The 16775-nt window shown below is 37.1% G+C and overlaps 1 protein-coding gene across 1 annotated transcript in view; it reads right to left on the bottom strand.

The window, feature by feature from the left end:
* The window catches only part of CPNE4 (copine 4), a 236256-nt gene that overhangs the window by 70153 nt on the left and 149328 nt on the right, over nucleotides 1-16775 (bottom strand). The window contains exons 4-6 of the mRNA XM_081343255.1: nucleotides 14637-14708; nucleotides 12224-12298; nucleotides 7616-7699 (exon numbers count right to left, since the gene is read on the bottom strand). Of these exons, the coding sequence (XP_081199381.1) occupies nucleotides 7616-7699; nucleotides 12224-12298; nucleotides 14637-14708 (231 nt within the window). The remainder of the gene's footprint in view (nucleotides 1-7615; nucleotides 7700-12223; nucleotides 12299-14636; nucleotides 14709-16775) is intronic.

Raw genomic sequence — 16775 nt, 5'->3', positions numbered from 1 at the left:
CTACTGGCGTACCTACCACCTAATCGTGCAGCGGCGGCCCTACCCGAGCTACTCGATGTCCTCTCAGAGTTGGTGGTTGAATTCCCAAGACTCATGGTCTTGGGCGACTTTAATCTACCGTCCCTGGGAGGATCGTCCGAACTGGCTCGGGAGTTCATGGCTTCCATGACGGCCATGGACCTGTTGCAAATAATTTCTGGGCCGACTCATGAGAGAGGCCACAACCCAGACTTGGTGTTCTTGTCTGGACGGTGGCGTGATGATGTCGGTGGGGGTGCCACAACTGTTACGCCCCTGTCATGGACCGATCACCACCTCCTGCGGCTAGACTTCCCCCTTGCCACCCCCCACCGTGGGTGCACGGTGCCAGTCAGATGGTACCGCCCTAGGCGCCTAATGGACCCTGATAAGTTCCAGGCAGCGCTTAGGGACTCGCATGCACCCCCTGCTCACAGCTCGGCGGAAGCCTTAGTGGAAGCCTGGGAAAAGGCAGCCACGGAGGCTCTGGACCGAGTTGTACCCTTGCGGCCTCTGACCCGGCGCAGATCCCAGCGAGCCCCATGGTTCACCGAGGAGCTCCGGGAGATGAAGCGTCGGAGACGGGGCCTAGAGAGCCGTTGGAGGTCCAGTCGATCCGAATCCGACCGATTGCGACTAAGAATCCTCACCAGGTCTTATCTCGCTGCGATAAGGGTGGCAAAATCCAACTACTTTTCCACCCTCATCGCGTCCGCAGATAATCGCCCAGCTGCCTTGTTCAGGGTGACTCGCTCCCTATTAAACCAAGAGGTGAGGGAGGAACCCTTGCAGGGTCGAGCCGAGGAATTTGGTCAATATCTGCTGGATAAAATCGCTCGGATTCGAACTGGTCTGGACTCCAACTGGGCTGAGATGGAAGAACAAGACATGGACAGTCTTGTCGACGTCATCTGGGAAGAATTTGATCCTGTAACTCCTAAGGAAGTGGACAGGATTATGAGAAGGTTAAGCTCCTCCACATGCTTACTGGACCCGTGCCCTTCCTGGCTGGCCTATGCAGCTCGAGAGGCGACACGAGGCTGGTTCCTAGCGGTCATCTCTGCTTCTCTGAGTGAGGGTCACTTCCCCACCGCCTTGAAGGAGGCGGTGGTGAGACCTCTCCTCAAGAAGCCCACCTTGGACCCATCCTCTTTGAATAACTTTCGTCCAGTCTCCAATCTTCGCTTCCTTGCGAAGGTTGTTGAGAGCGTGGTGGCGCACCAACTTCCTCAGATCCTGGATGAAGCGGTTTATCTAGACCCGTACCAATCGGGTTTCAGGCCGGGCTACAGCACGGAGACGGCATTGGTCGCTCTGATGAATGATCTCTGGAGAGCCCGGGACAGGGGCCATTCCTCTGTCCTAGTCTTATTAGACCTCTCGGCGGCTTTCGATACCATCGACCATGGTATCTTGCTGCGACGCCTCAGGGGACTGGGAGTGGGAGGCACGGTTCTGCGTTGGTTCTCCTCCTTTCTCCAGGGTCGCTCGCAGTCGGTGCTGACAGGGGGACAGAGGTCGACCCCGAGGCCTCTCGCTTGCGGAGTCCCTCAGGGGTCGGTCCTCTCGCCTCTCCTGTTCAACATCTACATGAAACCGCTGGGTGAGATCATTCGCAGTTTTGGAGTAGGGTACCATCAGTATGCTGATGACACCCAGCTTTTTATCTCAACTCCAAACAATATCAGTGATGCCCTAGACGTGATGTCCCGCTGCCTGAAAGCGGTCCGGGAATGGATGGGGAGAAACAGGCTTCAACTGAACCCGGACAAGACTGAATGGCTGTACGTACCGGGAAACCAGGAGATTCAGAACGTCCCACTGCTTAACATTGGGGACAAGTTACTTCCCCCTGTTGATAGGGCCCGCAACCTGGGTGTCCTCCTAGACTCGCAGCTCTCCCTGGAAGACCACATTGGAGCTGTGACCAAGGGGGCCTTCTCCCGGGTTCGACTAATTCGCCAACTACGGCCTTATCTGGACCTGGATTCCTTACGTACAGTCACCCATGCCCTTGTGACATCTCGCCTAGACTATTGTAACGCTCTCTACATGGGGCTGCCCTTGAGATCCACTCGGAAGCTTCAACTGGTGCAAAGTGCGGCGGCACGGACACTCTTGGGAGCCTCCCGATACTCCCATATCACACCTCTCCTCCGTGCGCTGCACTGGCTTCCGGCTGCCTTCCGTGTGAAGTTCAAGGTGCTAACGATGACTTACAAAGCCCTACATGGCATGGGTCCGGACTACCTTCGGGAGCACCTTCTGCCGATGTCAGCACCCCACCGTCCTGTGCGCTCCCACAGAGAGGGCCTCCTCAGGGTGCCACCGCTCAAGGAATGTCGGCTGGTGGCCCCCAGGGGGAGGGCATTCTCAGTGGGTGCGCCAGCCCTCTGGAACACCTTACCAACAGAAATCCGGATGGCCCCTGACCTCCGTACCTTCCGTCGCGACTTAAAAACTTTCCTGTTTCAGCAGGCTGGCCTGGCATGATAGCGTTAATTGGGGTCCCAGTTTGTGTTCATTAGTGTTTCTTATTATTTTTATTGTTCGATCTGTATACCTTCCTTCCTCTGTACACCGCCCCGAGTCCCTCGGGAGAAGGGCGGTTTATAAAAACTAATAAATAAATAAATAAAATAAATAAATAAATAAAATCAGTGGGAACCTTTTTTTACTGATTTCCTTTGCTTTGGGTGAAGCAAAAATAATACTGAATGAGAAAACAAGGACTGTGCTATATACGTAAATTTGATTAAAAAATAAATACAAATAAATAAAATATCAAAAAAGAGATTAAAAAGTACAATTTTAAGAGCAGGGAAAGACGTTTCACTCCAGAATGAAAACAAGTACTGGAAAGGAATTTACTCTCTTTATGTCCAGTATATAACATGTTCATTCTTACATCCCACTACTAAAACATGGATTATTGAAATATTGGGGAGACTCTGATATAAGAAAGTTAACTGATAAACTGAATAACACTAAAAAAGATGTGGGAAACTTGGAAATATATTCCAATAAAGCACAATAAGCAAGTTTTTTGTGTTTTTTTTTTTAAATTCCATTAGCTACAGAAGACATGACAACAATGCACTTATATCACTGGGGCCTGAAGTTGAAATTTTAAGTCTCTAAAGCTTTTGGAGAAGTTAATGTTTTTTTAAAGGTGCATATTTTAAGATATATTTCATCAACCATCTTTCCTCCTCCCCTTAAGATTTAAGCAGTCTAAGATGAAGCTTTTGTCACTACATTTTAAGAGCACATTTCTTGGACCTTCTGCAGTGTGTTTAGCCTGGGAAAGATATAGTTAAAGCTCATAGCTATTTGAAAATATGTATCAGGATGTCACAATGATATTATTCCAAAGAATTCAAATTACAATGCAGATTCTAAGCACAAGGAAAAGAACTTAGATTAAATGTTAGAACAGACATTCTGATGGAAAATACTGTTTTAGAAAGTCTCCTTCTGTTACACATTTGCAGGCAAACTAGATGACTGCTATTTCCATAATGATTTTCCATGTCAGCAAGGTTGGGCTACGTGACTCTAGAAGTTCATCTTGATTTGTTTTCATGAGGTTCTCTCATTCTCTTTGTCAATACTTCAGAAAACTTAAATATTTCCACATGTTCTATTTTTATCATATGATTTCAGACTCAAACACTGCTGGAATATTCAAGGATGTGTCTAATGAGAATTGGCCACTGTGCTATGTTAACAACAGAATAGCAATATCAAAGTAAAGTAGTTGAAAGAAGTAATAGAATCAACAGGGCTTGTCAAGGAAATGTTTTAAGAGTAGGAGCTGTTTACACTTTTCTTCTTTGGTCAGCTAAGGGAATAAAGAGGAAATGTTAGTTAGCTTGGAATACAAACTATATTTATGGAGAGACCCCTAAAGAAGTGAGTTTCCTCCAACATCATAATGAGAAGATGACATGCTCAGTATGTCTTTGGGCAGAAGATTAGAAATGGGAATAAATGGGTCAATTTTTATTACACAAAGCCATCTTGTAACATATATGTCTTTTCAGTTGGCATTTTGGGTTTTGCGAATGAGAGTGAGGACATCCAGATCTGATCACTGTTCCTATAGTTTTCTTTCTGTTTAGACCAAAACAAAACTTTTCTGCTTAAACATTGAGTAAGTTTTCAGAGAGAAGATTTTGACTTCCGGTTTGCTGACGCAGCCGCCTTGGATAGTTGGAAGATGAGCTCCATTTTCCTTGTCCAGTTTCACATTGCTGGGGGACCCTGAAAAGGGTCAAAAGTCGCCCTGTAGGGGCGGCCAGCAAGGAGGGACCCTCACAGTATCATGGGAGAGCAGTAGCTCTCCCACTAGAGCCAGCGAAACTCTCCAAACCGGTGGATGAAAGACCGGGCATAGAAATATGGCTCATCATGAGACTGCAGACAGCCGAAGTCACACTTACCACCAGGCAACTTTAAAGCAGTGCGGAAGAGACTGGATGAGATTTACCTCTCTTAAATCCTAATTATTTTTTGTACCTGCATAAGCTGCTAAAGTATTTTCCCACCTGTGGAGAGGGAAGGGAGAGTTTAGCCCTCCCTCCAGAAACAGTGGTGACAGACTACCCAGGGGAGTTTAAAACATTGAAAAAAAATAATTGGATCCCAATCGGAATTTTATTTCCTAAAATTTGTGGATTAAAAGATTGTTTAATTTTTACTCTCTACTTTCTATTTTTGTTGAAGATCTGGGTTTTCCCTTATAAAATAGAAGCAAAACTGAAAATATTAAAATAACTTTGGGAATTAGAGGAAATCTTCAATTGGCAGGAGCTACATCTTGTGGCTACACTTGATACTTCAATTTGTTATTGTTTAAAAGAGACCTTGCTGAGAGCCCAGAAAAGAGATAAGACACATGTAACCTTGAAACATTAGCTGGGAGAAGCTCAGCTGTGCTTCTTACCCAGTGTGGCGGGTAAACTCTTCTTTTTGAATTTCCTGATTGTAAAGCTTATAGCTTAACACATTATCATGGAAGAAGAGCAGGAACAGACTTTTTCTACGGATGAGGATCAGGAACAAATTCTTTTCATGTTGAAAGCAATGCTTCAAACCCTCTTTACAGCTGGTGATGAAATAAGAAGCCATCAAAAAAACAAGAAGGCAGCCCAGACTTGCGAACTCAAATTCTAACTACAACCAAAGAATCACCTATACAGAATACAATAGAAAAAATGTAACAATTAAATATCATGACAGACGATTTAAACAAACACGGATAATGTAAAATCCAGAAAAGAACCTGACAATATGGAATAAGGAAAAGACTTTCTATATAAATCAGAAAGAGAATCAAGAAGAAGAACAGCCGGAAGAGAAGATAAACAATTCAGGACAACTATGTCGAGATGGAAAAATAAAGAGGTGACCTGTTAGATCTGCTAGTCCCCTCAAAAAATGGCAACTGGATCATTTTTTCAATGTCAGATAATAGATGTAACAACACAAGGAGATTTATTTGATATCTCAAAAGATGATTTGGGAAAGAAAAAAAGCTAGAATAAGACTGAAGAAGAATGGGGTTTCATCCTATCTATGAGAATTAAAATAGAATATATTTAAATAGATAGGATCTGTACTTTGAACATAAGATATTGTTATGAATTGAGAAAAAGAAAATTCTCATTTAAAACTTTGAAGTATAAATATTAATAGTCAAATTTGAATATTGATTTGCTCATAAAGGTCATGTAAAGGTGATTAATGTGTGTGTATGTGTGTGTGTGTGTGTTCAGGATACACATCTATTTACATTCTCACCATCTACATCAACAAATTAATAATACAATATATTATTCTTATTTTCTAATAATTCCAAATATCTTAAATTTAATAACCAGTTTCTTTTTCCCTCAACATTTAATACTTCCTCTCTCTTCCTCTTTGTATCTACTATCACATATTTAAGCTAATAATTTTTATTCGTACCGCTACGCTACATAAAGACATATTTATTACATTCATCAATAATATATATATATATATATATATATATATATATATATATATATATATATATATATATATATAACAATTAAGATACATATAAATTAAAAACTATTGATAAATTTAAGAAAGTTGCTTTTGATTGTTAGAATAAAATTGTGTCAATTTAATTAAGAGACAGTACATATTAAGGGGAAAAGAGAGGAAATATTTACTGTGTTAGCTTGAGATTTGTACTAATGATATTTGTATGTAATTATTGTAATCCAGTCACCATGTTGCTTTTCAAATATGTAATTGTAACATTAGAAAACCAATAAAAAAATTTTTTAAAAGATTTTGCTACAATAAATGTCTTTCGTCACATGCTAAAATAATTTCTCCAGAGCACTGCTGGCAACATCCCATTACAGTAGCATGGAAGTAATATGATCACAATATATTATGCTTTGATATTATTAATAGACAGAGAGACGTTTATACAGAGAATAATTACATTTTTTAGCCATTTTATTATTGCTTGATTTTCATTCATGGGATCATTTTAGCAGAAAATGAGGAGAAAAGACGCATCAATTGCAATGTGCTGTTTGTACTGTCCAAAGTATGCATGCAACCCAAGTACAACTACATTCTCCATAACATTTGCACCATTTGTGAACTTTTCCAGAGAGTATTTAACTGATCTATTATTCATTCCTTGAGCATTGAAGCACTTGCTCGTTATGCTATTCATGCAGAAGAATGGCACAACACAACACCAAAGCTTCTCACTCCAGTTAAAAGCAACCTTTCGCAATCACTTTTGCTTTTAAAAGTCTGAAGAGCCCACCAGTCTTTCCGTTTTTGACCAAACATTTTGACAGTGTAGTCAAATATTTTTAAAATCATTAAAGAAAGGGTACATATGGTATTATTCATATGATTGGCTTTTGAGTACATGATATATTTTTGTGACCAGAAGGACTGAACAGGAACTGCACTCTAGGGGAGAACTAACACATTGCTTTTCATTAATGTTTCTCAGCTTTGGCAACTTTAAATGTGTGGATTTCAACTCCCAGCTTTCTCCACCCCAACCTGGCTGGGAAATTGTGGGAGTTAAGAAACCCACAGATCTTAAAGCTGCCAAGATTGAGAAACACTAATAAAGATCAAGGGCCCACAATTAGCAAGAAGTAGAGCTTCCATTTGTTTCAGTGGAAGTTTCCCATCCATGCAAATAGTATGAGGATCTGATGGTTTATAACTGCAGCGGTGTCAAACAGTCCAGCACGAAGAGGAGAAGTTAGGTTAAATGACAAAGAATGGAACTAAAATACATCCTGCTGTTTTCCTAGCCCACAACCAAGCTTTTCTTAAATTTAGCAAGGCTATCACTCTTCAGTTACACACTAGAAACAGGATATATTATTTATAATAAAGCACTTTTTTGAAGTCCTAAATCTCTGCTGTAGCATCACAGACAAGAATCACATTATTCAGTGGCTGTATTTAAAAAAAAGCACAAGTAGAACAATACCCTCAAAAGAAATAGTGAGTTTACAAATAAACATTATATTTAAGTAAGTATGTTTGTGTATATGTGTGATATTTCTCAACTTACCTCGGTCCTATGAACAAGCTGTTGGGTTGCATCATCGTTCATTCGGAAGATTTCCAGAAAGGGATCAGATTTGCTGAAGAAATCCTGAAATGGAAAACATGGCACTTTTTTATTGTCAAAACTCTTCGATTATTTCACACAATCTTATTTGCTTGCCTATTGAATAGGGGAAAAGCCAATTTTTGTTTAATCTTTCAGTCAATATCTATTTTTACTTCAGCTGCTTCTTTTCTAAGTAGCCTCATATGTTCCAGCATCAGAACTTCATCCTATCTGTGAAATGGTGCTGATACTATTATGGTTTGGGCTGGGTGGACCAGGGTAGCCTACCAAAAAGTTAATGTCTTGGAATGGCAAAGTCCTGATCTTAATCTTGGTGAGCCTTGGTGGAGCAGTGGGCTAATGCCTCCTTAAGTAACACCAGCTGCCTGCAATTAGTGCAAGTTCGCATCCCACCAGGCTCAAGGTTGACTCAGCCTTCCATCCTTCCGAGGTAGGTAAAATGAGGACCCAGATTGTTGGGGGCAATAAGCTGACTTTGTAATAATGCCGCTTGGGGGTGTGTATGAAAGCCCTAATAAGCAGGCATATACATAGAATGAAGGCTACTGCTAAGCTTGTAAGCCGCCCTGAGTCTTTGGAGAAGGGCGGGATATAAATGGAATTAAAATAAAAAATAAAATAAATTAATCTTACAGAAATGTTGTGGAAAGACCTGAAGTGGGCAATTTTCATGAGGAAGCCTACAAATATATAAAATTCTCCAAGCTGATTTGTAGGACTGATCAATAGTTATTGGAATATTTAGTTGCAGTTATTGCTGGCCAAGAGAGCACAGCAGTTACTGAAAACATAAGTTCACATATTTTTGCCACACACAAATATGCAACCTTGGATCATTTTCCTCAAAAAATAAATGAAGAACTATAACTTTTTTCACTCATTTAATTGGGTTTTCTTTGTTTAGCTTTCTATAGAAAACATGTTTTAAACTATTAATAAAGAGAAATACTGAATAGAGTGCTAAACTTGTGTGTCTGTGTGTGTGTGTGTGTTTGTCTGAATTTTCCCTTTCATATAATGTAAAATTATTTTGTTCATCTATGCTTGACACTTCAAGATGAAATGAAATGAAAACAGTAGCCATCATCCTATGAATAAGTAACGGTGACTTCCCCACGTGGAATGACATTGTTAAAAGTTTGGGCAATCTCAATTTGATTATATAAATACAACCTTGTAGTTTTCTTGGCCATATTATGAATGTGAGTTGCCACTATCTTTTTCTTGATTTTTAAAAAATGTTCTTCTGAATACACAGGTCTGTTTTTTCACGTGGTTTTCCTGAACAGTTCTGATTTTTCACCTTGGTCTTCTAACCAAATACAAACCATTTGTCTATGCTTAGATATTTTTTTTTGGAAGAGTAGCTCATATTATCTAGACATTTCACTTTCTATAAATGAGAAGTAGTTAACTCCAGCTGAATACAAAACGTTGCTAGAGAAAATCTTAATAACACCTCTGATGCAGATAACACAGGGAATTTTGGGGAATTTTTCACATATAGTGAACAGATATGTATACCAAATTCACTGAACTCTCAAATCAAATGAATATATCACAGTTCATTCCATCACAAGTTTATTAATTTCTTTGACTTTACAGTAGATAAAAGAACCCAGAGCATACAAAGAAAAGAAAAAAGAAACAGTTATCAGATTAAAACACCCAAAGAAAAATAAATACAATAAAGACTACATAAAAGAGCAAATTAACTTAAAAAGATAAGCAAATTATCAAAATTTCTAGACAGTTAAATATCTAACAGCTTTGATAAGTGCAGTGAATTTAGTGAACTTCTGAAGATATGTGGTGATGTATCTGCTTAGAACAGGCAAAGATCTCATCTTTCAATAAATTGGTTGTGGATTAAAAGAAATATTATTAATTCAGTTTGCCATGCTATGTAGAAGAGGCGTGACAGGAGGAGGATGTGGGAAAATATTTCTGTTTCCTTCAGTGGACTAGGGAAAAGTTGTTCTTGCACAGGAACACTGTGAAATCTTTTTCTAACAGGGAAGATGATAGGACATTACCAACATGTGGGTTGGTAAAGGATACTTGTTAAATATGCCACATTAGAAAACTATCTCCCATACAAGCCTGCTGCTATATGGTTATTTATTAGGTTCACAGGCTAATAAAAATTCAAGATAGTCTAGTAAGCAGACAGCAGGCAATTTTCCATTACAATATCTGCAAAAGAGTTTATCTATTATTCACTTTATTCAGTAATTAAATAAAAATGGATTACATTTCCACTTTAGGATAACTCAGAGAATATGTTACTTCTATATGAATAATAATAACTTGCTGAAATTCCTAACTAACTCTATTTGGTCAATTGACCTGGAGAGTTGATGCATAATCTTGTTTGCTTCAGAATCAGTTGAGTCTGGAACATCTCTAGGAAAAACTCCATTGATGAACTTAATAACTATAATGATAACTGCCTTCTTTTCAAGGCACCATGTTCACCAGATTACAGAGTACATTTGTGTAAATAAAGAAAAATCAACTACTGGTGCACCTGTTCTTTTGTATCTTGGGGCGTGCCTTTCTCCCCTCTCCTTTTTTTCTTTTTTGCATGACCAGAAGCTTTCAAACTATATACAACAGATCCCTATAATTTCATACTATCTAAAAATGTGACTACATTAAAACTCTTAAAAATTAAACATAATGAGCTGAGGTTAAAACTTCACAGTCAAGAACAAACTGTTCCCCCAATAAGGATAATTCACCTTTAAGATGAGCCACAAAACAAAGGTTTTAGATAGTGATTAAATATACCTAACTTAGGGATGCTATTAACCTTTGCACCTTAGTCAGATTACAGATTCATTACACTTTCTAACCTAAATATTGCTGGCAGTTTTAATTAGATTTGTGGTTTCCTTCTAATCCCATACAGACTATGCTGCAAACTTCGCATGTATTCATACAGTATTAATAAGATTCTTTTTTAAAAAAAGAAAGTCTTCTATCTGTTCTATTTACATAATCAACTTTTGCTGTAACATAGGCACTTTTTAAAATTGACATACCTGAATTTCAATGGTAGAGAACCTTTAAGGAGATATACTAAGCTGTAGTTAATTAAATATATAAATCTTAGCAAAGACGTAAATTGCTTCTATATGGGAACAGTGCTCAGTGCTTATTTACAGATGTGTCACTGGGAATCAGAAGATATATAAATTTAATATATTATGGCTAGTCACACAGTCATCCAGATATATAGACTGCATTTGGCATTTCAACCCACCTATTGAGTCCCTTCCAATGACTTGGGATAGGCAGTTGTTATCCTGCTAGTGTTATTATTATTATTATTATTTGGAGATACTTTATCAAAAAGACTAGTATCTTTTCTTCCTTCTTCACTGTTTTTTCTATCCTATCCTATCCATTCTATTTTTTTATTCTATCAACTGCCTCCTTCTTCATATCACTCTTTACAGATTCTCTTAACTTTTCTACTTGGCTTCCTTATAAGCTTTAGAGGAATGCAACTAATCTGCCATTTTGTCAAAGATGGATGTAACATCTATGACATCTTTTTTCATGTGTTTAGAGCTACAGGACCAAATTTAAGGTATAGAGTAGTATTTATATTTTTGCTTGAGTTCATCCTGAGTTCTGTAATATTTATTCTGAGATATGTAAAGTTAGAGATAAGGTAAGGTGTAAATATTGTTGAATAAAAACAGAGCATAAATAAAACTAGGTGGAGCAGTGGGCTAATGCCTCCTTAAGTAACACCAGCTGCCTGCAATTAGTGCAGGTTCGCATCCCACCAGGCTCAAGGTTGACTCAGCCTTCCATCCTTCCGAGGTAGGTAAAATGAGGACCCAGATTGTTGGGGGCAATTAAGCTGACTTTGTAATAATGCCGCTTGGGGTGTGTGTGAAAGCCCTAATAAGCAGGCATATACATAGAATGAAGGCTACTGCTAAGCTTGTAAGCCGCCCTGAGTCTTTGGAGAAGGGCGGGATATAAATGGAAATAAAATAAAAAATAAAAATAAATAAAATCATTTCTAAAATAAATAACTTTTTCTTAATGAATGTCTATCTTCTCTGGTTAAGTGGTCAAAATATTTTGGCAGGAACACATGAAAAGCACTAAGTTTCTGGATACTGATACATTAGCTGGAAAAATCTCCTGGGATGAGGGGAAGCATGCTCAATAATTCAGATTTAAACATTTGATCAAATTTATATTGCAAGATGTCAACTTTAAATGTTATTGTCTGTGATAAGTTGGAAGAAGCCAACTGCTGTGATTGTTGGCATTTTAAATAAACAAGGTCCCCACATAATTAAATTGTCTTTTTCCTAATTACATTCCATTGGGAATTTTACTCCCTCATTTCTATGTAACTTGACGAAAGCCTCATTATGAGGATTAATCTGACAATCTCCAATATGTTTAATAACATTAGCTCTACAAAAATAGCTGCAGGGGAGGATGTCTCATTAAATCACATTTGTCTGCATTTCTCTTTCATTCAGTAAGGTTAAAATAAAACAGTTGGCTTACCTTGTCATCTAATTTTCTTGCACTAAAGGAAAGCTCAACATAGTCATCATTGCCAGATAATTCTTCAGCGATTACCTATGTGAAAATCCACAGTTACATTTCAATGGAAGACAAGTGAATGAGGAATAAAATCTCAGGTAACACATTATAAAAATGTGCATGCATGGAGAACAGAAGGATTCATGAGGCTCATAATGTGATAACTTCATTATCAGGAATAGAACACAAATGCTAGTATAATGTTCCATTTCTGCATTCTTACAGGCCATGTTCTCCAGAACATGACTGGGAGTCAGAAGCATACAAATTCTTCCAAACATTTGATATATAACATTATTTTATATGTTGATACATGTTATCTGAAACATTTTATCATGTATATAATATTTGATCTATGAATCATAATTATTATGCCGTCCATTTTATTGTGTATATTATACTATAATATCAGAGTATGCATATTGTACATATTGTGTATTATGCATTGCTGTATTGCCACCACAATATTTCAATTTGCATATTGATCTGAAAAAGCTTCATTTTGATTTAAAAGTGAAAACTAAACACACAATCATTCAAGCACAAGCGTGGTCCTTCTCTAACCCTTTGAGAGTTAAAAGCCAGACTTTTCTAGAAATATGTTAAAGTATTACACACAATGTCTATGGACAGTTATAATATACAAGTGTGATGTCACTCCTAATATTCATTTACTGAAAAATTTTGTTTACTGTTTAAAGGAAACAGGGAGGCTTGTTTGTCTGCATCAAATAAAACATGAGAGCCACTAGAATAGAGCAATGACAATATATAATTACAAATTGGACTTTTATACTCAGTATTTTTAATTCTGCCACCCAAGACAGTCTACTTGGTCACAGGCCTATAAAAATTTACAAGAATCTCAAATGTTTGGAAAGACAAATTTGATATTATTTACTATTCTGCAAATGGCAATTTATATGCAAATAGTGGTCCATTTCAATTTTGTATATAGCTCACATATATAGCTCACATAATCTCTTGTATTTTATTTATTCCTGCCTGGATAAAAAAATATTTGAATTGCATAGAATACCTATTCAATGAGAATTATGACAGTACAGAACATATTTGTCTGTTCATTTTGGCACTTTGAAGCTCACAAAATATCTTTAAGGTGTTTAATGTGCAGTTATGTGATTAAAATGTTTAGGAAAAAAATAAATTTGTTGCTACCTTATTGTGTGCATATGCTTTTATTTTCTTAAAGTTAATGGAAGCCTTTGTCAATCAGGTACATTCTGATATGCTATTCTAACCCTCTGTTAGCCTAACAATGAACCATGCCTATTGGATGGTTGAACATCTTTTCCAAAACATATGGGTATTCTGCAGGTTCTGCTCAGAGGAGTCAATATCTACAGCATGTAAGGAGCATGTAAACTAAACTCCACCCCTTCTCTTCATGAAATAAAGGAGCAGGGACTTGGGATTGTGATGCTGTGCCTGCTATCTTCAACTGTTGATCACTGCCCGCCTCACACACACTACTAATGGGCCCACTCGCTGAGGACACCAGTTTGGTCAAGGCTGGTTTCTGATCCCAAATATTTTCATTAAAGTTTTCACACAAATATTGTTGGGCATTTGATTAGTCCTAAACACAACTGCTGTTCCAGGCTTACTGCTGAGCTGACACATGCTAATTCCATTTATATTTCATGTCATGGGGCTCATTTAATTAGGTTATAGATCCCTCACAACAATTTCAAATTGCATTCCAATTTAGAATGTAGTATTTATGATCACATAGTAATATTATAATGGTTATTCCATTCTTCATGTAATGAGAAATTAATGAAAATAATATAGTTCCCTGAGATATCATTTCCCCCAGTAACATTTAACTTAAAAGCACCTATTTCAGTAGTGCTTTTCAGATTTCAAAGTTGTAAAAATAAAACGGAGAAGTGAAAGTTTCACAAATGTGGTGAGATAAAATTAGATTTTAAAAGGAAAATGGTTTGGGTTAAGAGGACCATTATGTTGTTGTTCTATAACCTAAGGATAACAATTGCTGATTTGAAATTGAAGGAATATATATCCTAGTGCCTTCCAGCTATTTTGAATAGCAATTGAAGTTTTTGGCAATTAGCAATTGGTTTCAGTATATAAAGCTAGTAATTTGCTTCTCTGCCTGTAAACTAATGCACGTATATTTTATGAAGAGCACACTATACCATTCAATAAATTAACATAAATATTTTTAAACACATGCTATGTTTTATCATTGTCAGGTTTTGGAAACATACGCCAACAAAGAATTTGCATTTAAAACTCAGCAAAGATGAGCAAAGCTAATGTTAAATATGAATTACTCTTTTTTCACTCAAGAATGAAAGTGAGAAAACATTACTACAGATAGACCTACCGTTATGGAAGATTTCCCTGCTGTGTTGCCATGTTTCAATAAAGATTTTGAGAGTTTTCTCTGAGAAACAATCTGTATAACATAAAAAGAGGAAAACTGATGAAACAAGCTACAGTTTATGTCTAGATGATATATGATGCAGCTTACTAAATAATTAACAGAAAACAAAATTAAGTCTACGCCACATAATTTAAAAATTTTAAACAGTAAAATTTAACCCAGAAAAGTAAGCGCAATAGTCCACAATATTTGCTGAAAAATTCCTATGTTAAATACTGCAACATATGGAGGAGTAAATGAATCATACAAGGGGACAACAAATTCCAGACTTCTGATGTAGCCAGAGAGAAGCCCATTTCAGTTATTTTATTTCTGCTTAGACATCACTGCTACAGCCGCCTATAATAGGGCTAAAAGATCTACAGACCTGTCATTTTCTTTGTTTCCAGTTATCTGTCATGTGTTCACTTAATTTCCTAGATAAAATATGACCTGCACCTGTTTTCTTTTCTCATAGCTTTGCAGTAAATCAGTATAAGCAACAGAGGAAAGAAAACTCTGAAAAAGAAGATTTAGAAAGCAAAGGTTTATTATCCAGCCACAAGAGCTGAAGATTAAATGTAAGATCAATAAAAATATTCTTGTTTGCTTTAAAAATCCATTAAAAATAACCTATTTAACACTTTAGTTCTGAGATAAAATGCTATTTGCTATTCATTACAGGAAAAAATGGTAATTCTCTTGCAAAAAAATGAAGAGACTTTTTTTAGATGCAACTACGTTAGCTTTATATAATGCATGTCATATGGGAGAAGAATGAAAGTTATGACATATACAACATAGTTGAACCAAAAGTTATGCTCACCTCTTGAGAGCTGAATCAGACGCAGCCCACCAAAAACAAGAGGGAGTTGTAACAAACATTAAATTTGATTTAATTTAATATAGTGCATATTCACATTTTCTCCAGCAGGGGACAGCAGCAAATTCACCTCACCTTATCTTGGAAGCGAAAGCTCTTGTCTTGATTAGGAAAGTAATTGTTAATATTCCAGGCCTAGCGAAATCTAAAAAGGCTACTGAGGGCTAAAAATCTACTTCTTTAACACTGCCAAAAAACTTCATGGGTGCAGCCATCAGAAATGAGCCAGAAATACCAGTAATAATGTAAATAACATTAAATGTTTAATGTGTAAATAATAGTGGTATTGCAATATCAGTAATTGGTTTGTGGCCAATTGAAGATTTGAACCCATGTCTCACTGTCTTAATCAAAAGTTAAGATGTGTGATCTTAGACAAGCTGCAGTATGATCTGACTAATTCTGACTACATCACTACACTGTTTGAAGGAAAAAAACAGAAGAGATTATTTTAGCCAATTTGAGCAACTTCCTAGACAGATAGGAATAAAAAGGGAGTAAATAATACAACAAAAGTGGGACAGATTACAATTCTGTCAATAAAATACATTAGAAGATTTCTGATGGAGCTATATACTCACACAAAAGCAGTGTTTTCATAAATAAAACAGCTGGGCTTATTTTGATCACTGTATTGTTCATTTCCATTAAAGAACAATTTGTGTTATGTTGCCACAGCAAATAATTTCTGGATAGAAATGCTTCTTATGTCAGTTGTCAAATGGGAAATAAAATAGATGCATTTGGCAGTTCAATGTCTTCATCAATTCCTTCAAGAGTAATTAATAATTACTGATTGCAGGACATCACTTATGTAATTGAGAGGAAATCAATTTATGGTGGCATTAAACTGCCCTTTGAATATGCATGCTAAGTTGTGCTATGAAGCTAGGCACTTAGGGAAACATGTTTATTGCTTATTCATAGGTGTAAAAATTCCCTATCAGCTTAGTAACTTGTAAAGAAGCATATTGCAACTAAGGAGTACACATAAGAAGCAACTGACAAATGAAATTCAAAAGCCATCAAAAATGGAGGCTCAGGGATCAAGCAACATGACAGAATTCTGATATGGCTGAATAAATAGATTTTCTTGAAAAGCCACCCGACTGTCAAAACATTCAGCTTTAATGTTTTTTCTGCAATGCTAAAAAAACCTGATTCTTAGAAAGTTGAATGGCATCTATCAATTTATACACAAAACAATTTGCACATGT

The sequence above is a fragment of the Vipera berus genome (genome assembly GCF_964194415.1).
Source record: "Vipera berus genome assembly, chromosome: Z".
In the NCBI taxonomy this organism is placed as follows: Eukaryota; Metazoa; Chordata; class Lepidosauria; order Squamata; family Viperidae; genus Vipera; species Vipera berus.
This window is presented reverse-complemented; position numbering and strand designations above follow the sequence as displayed.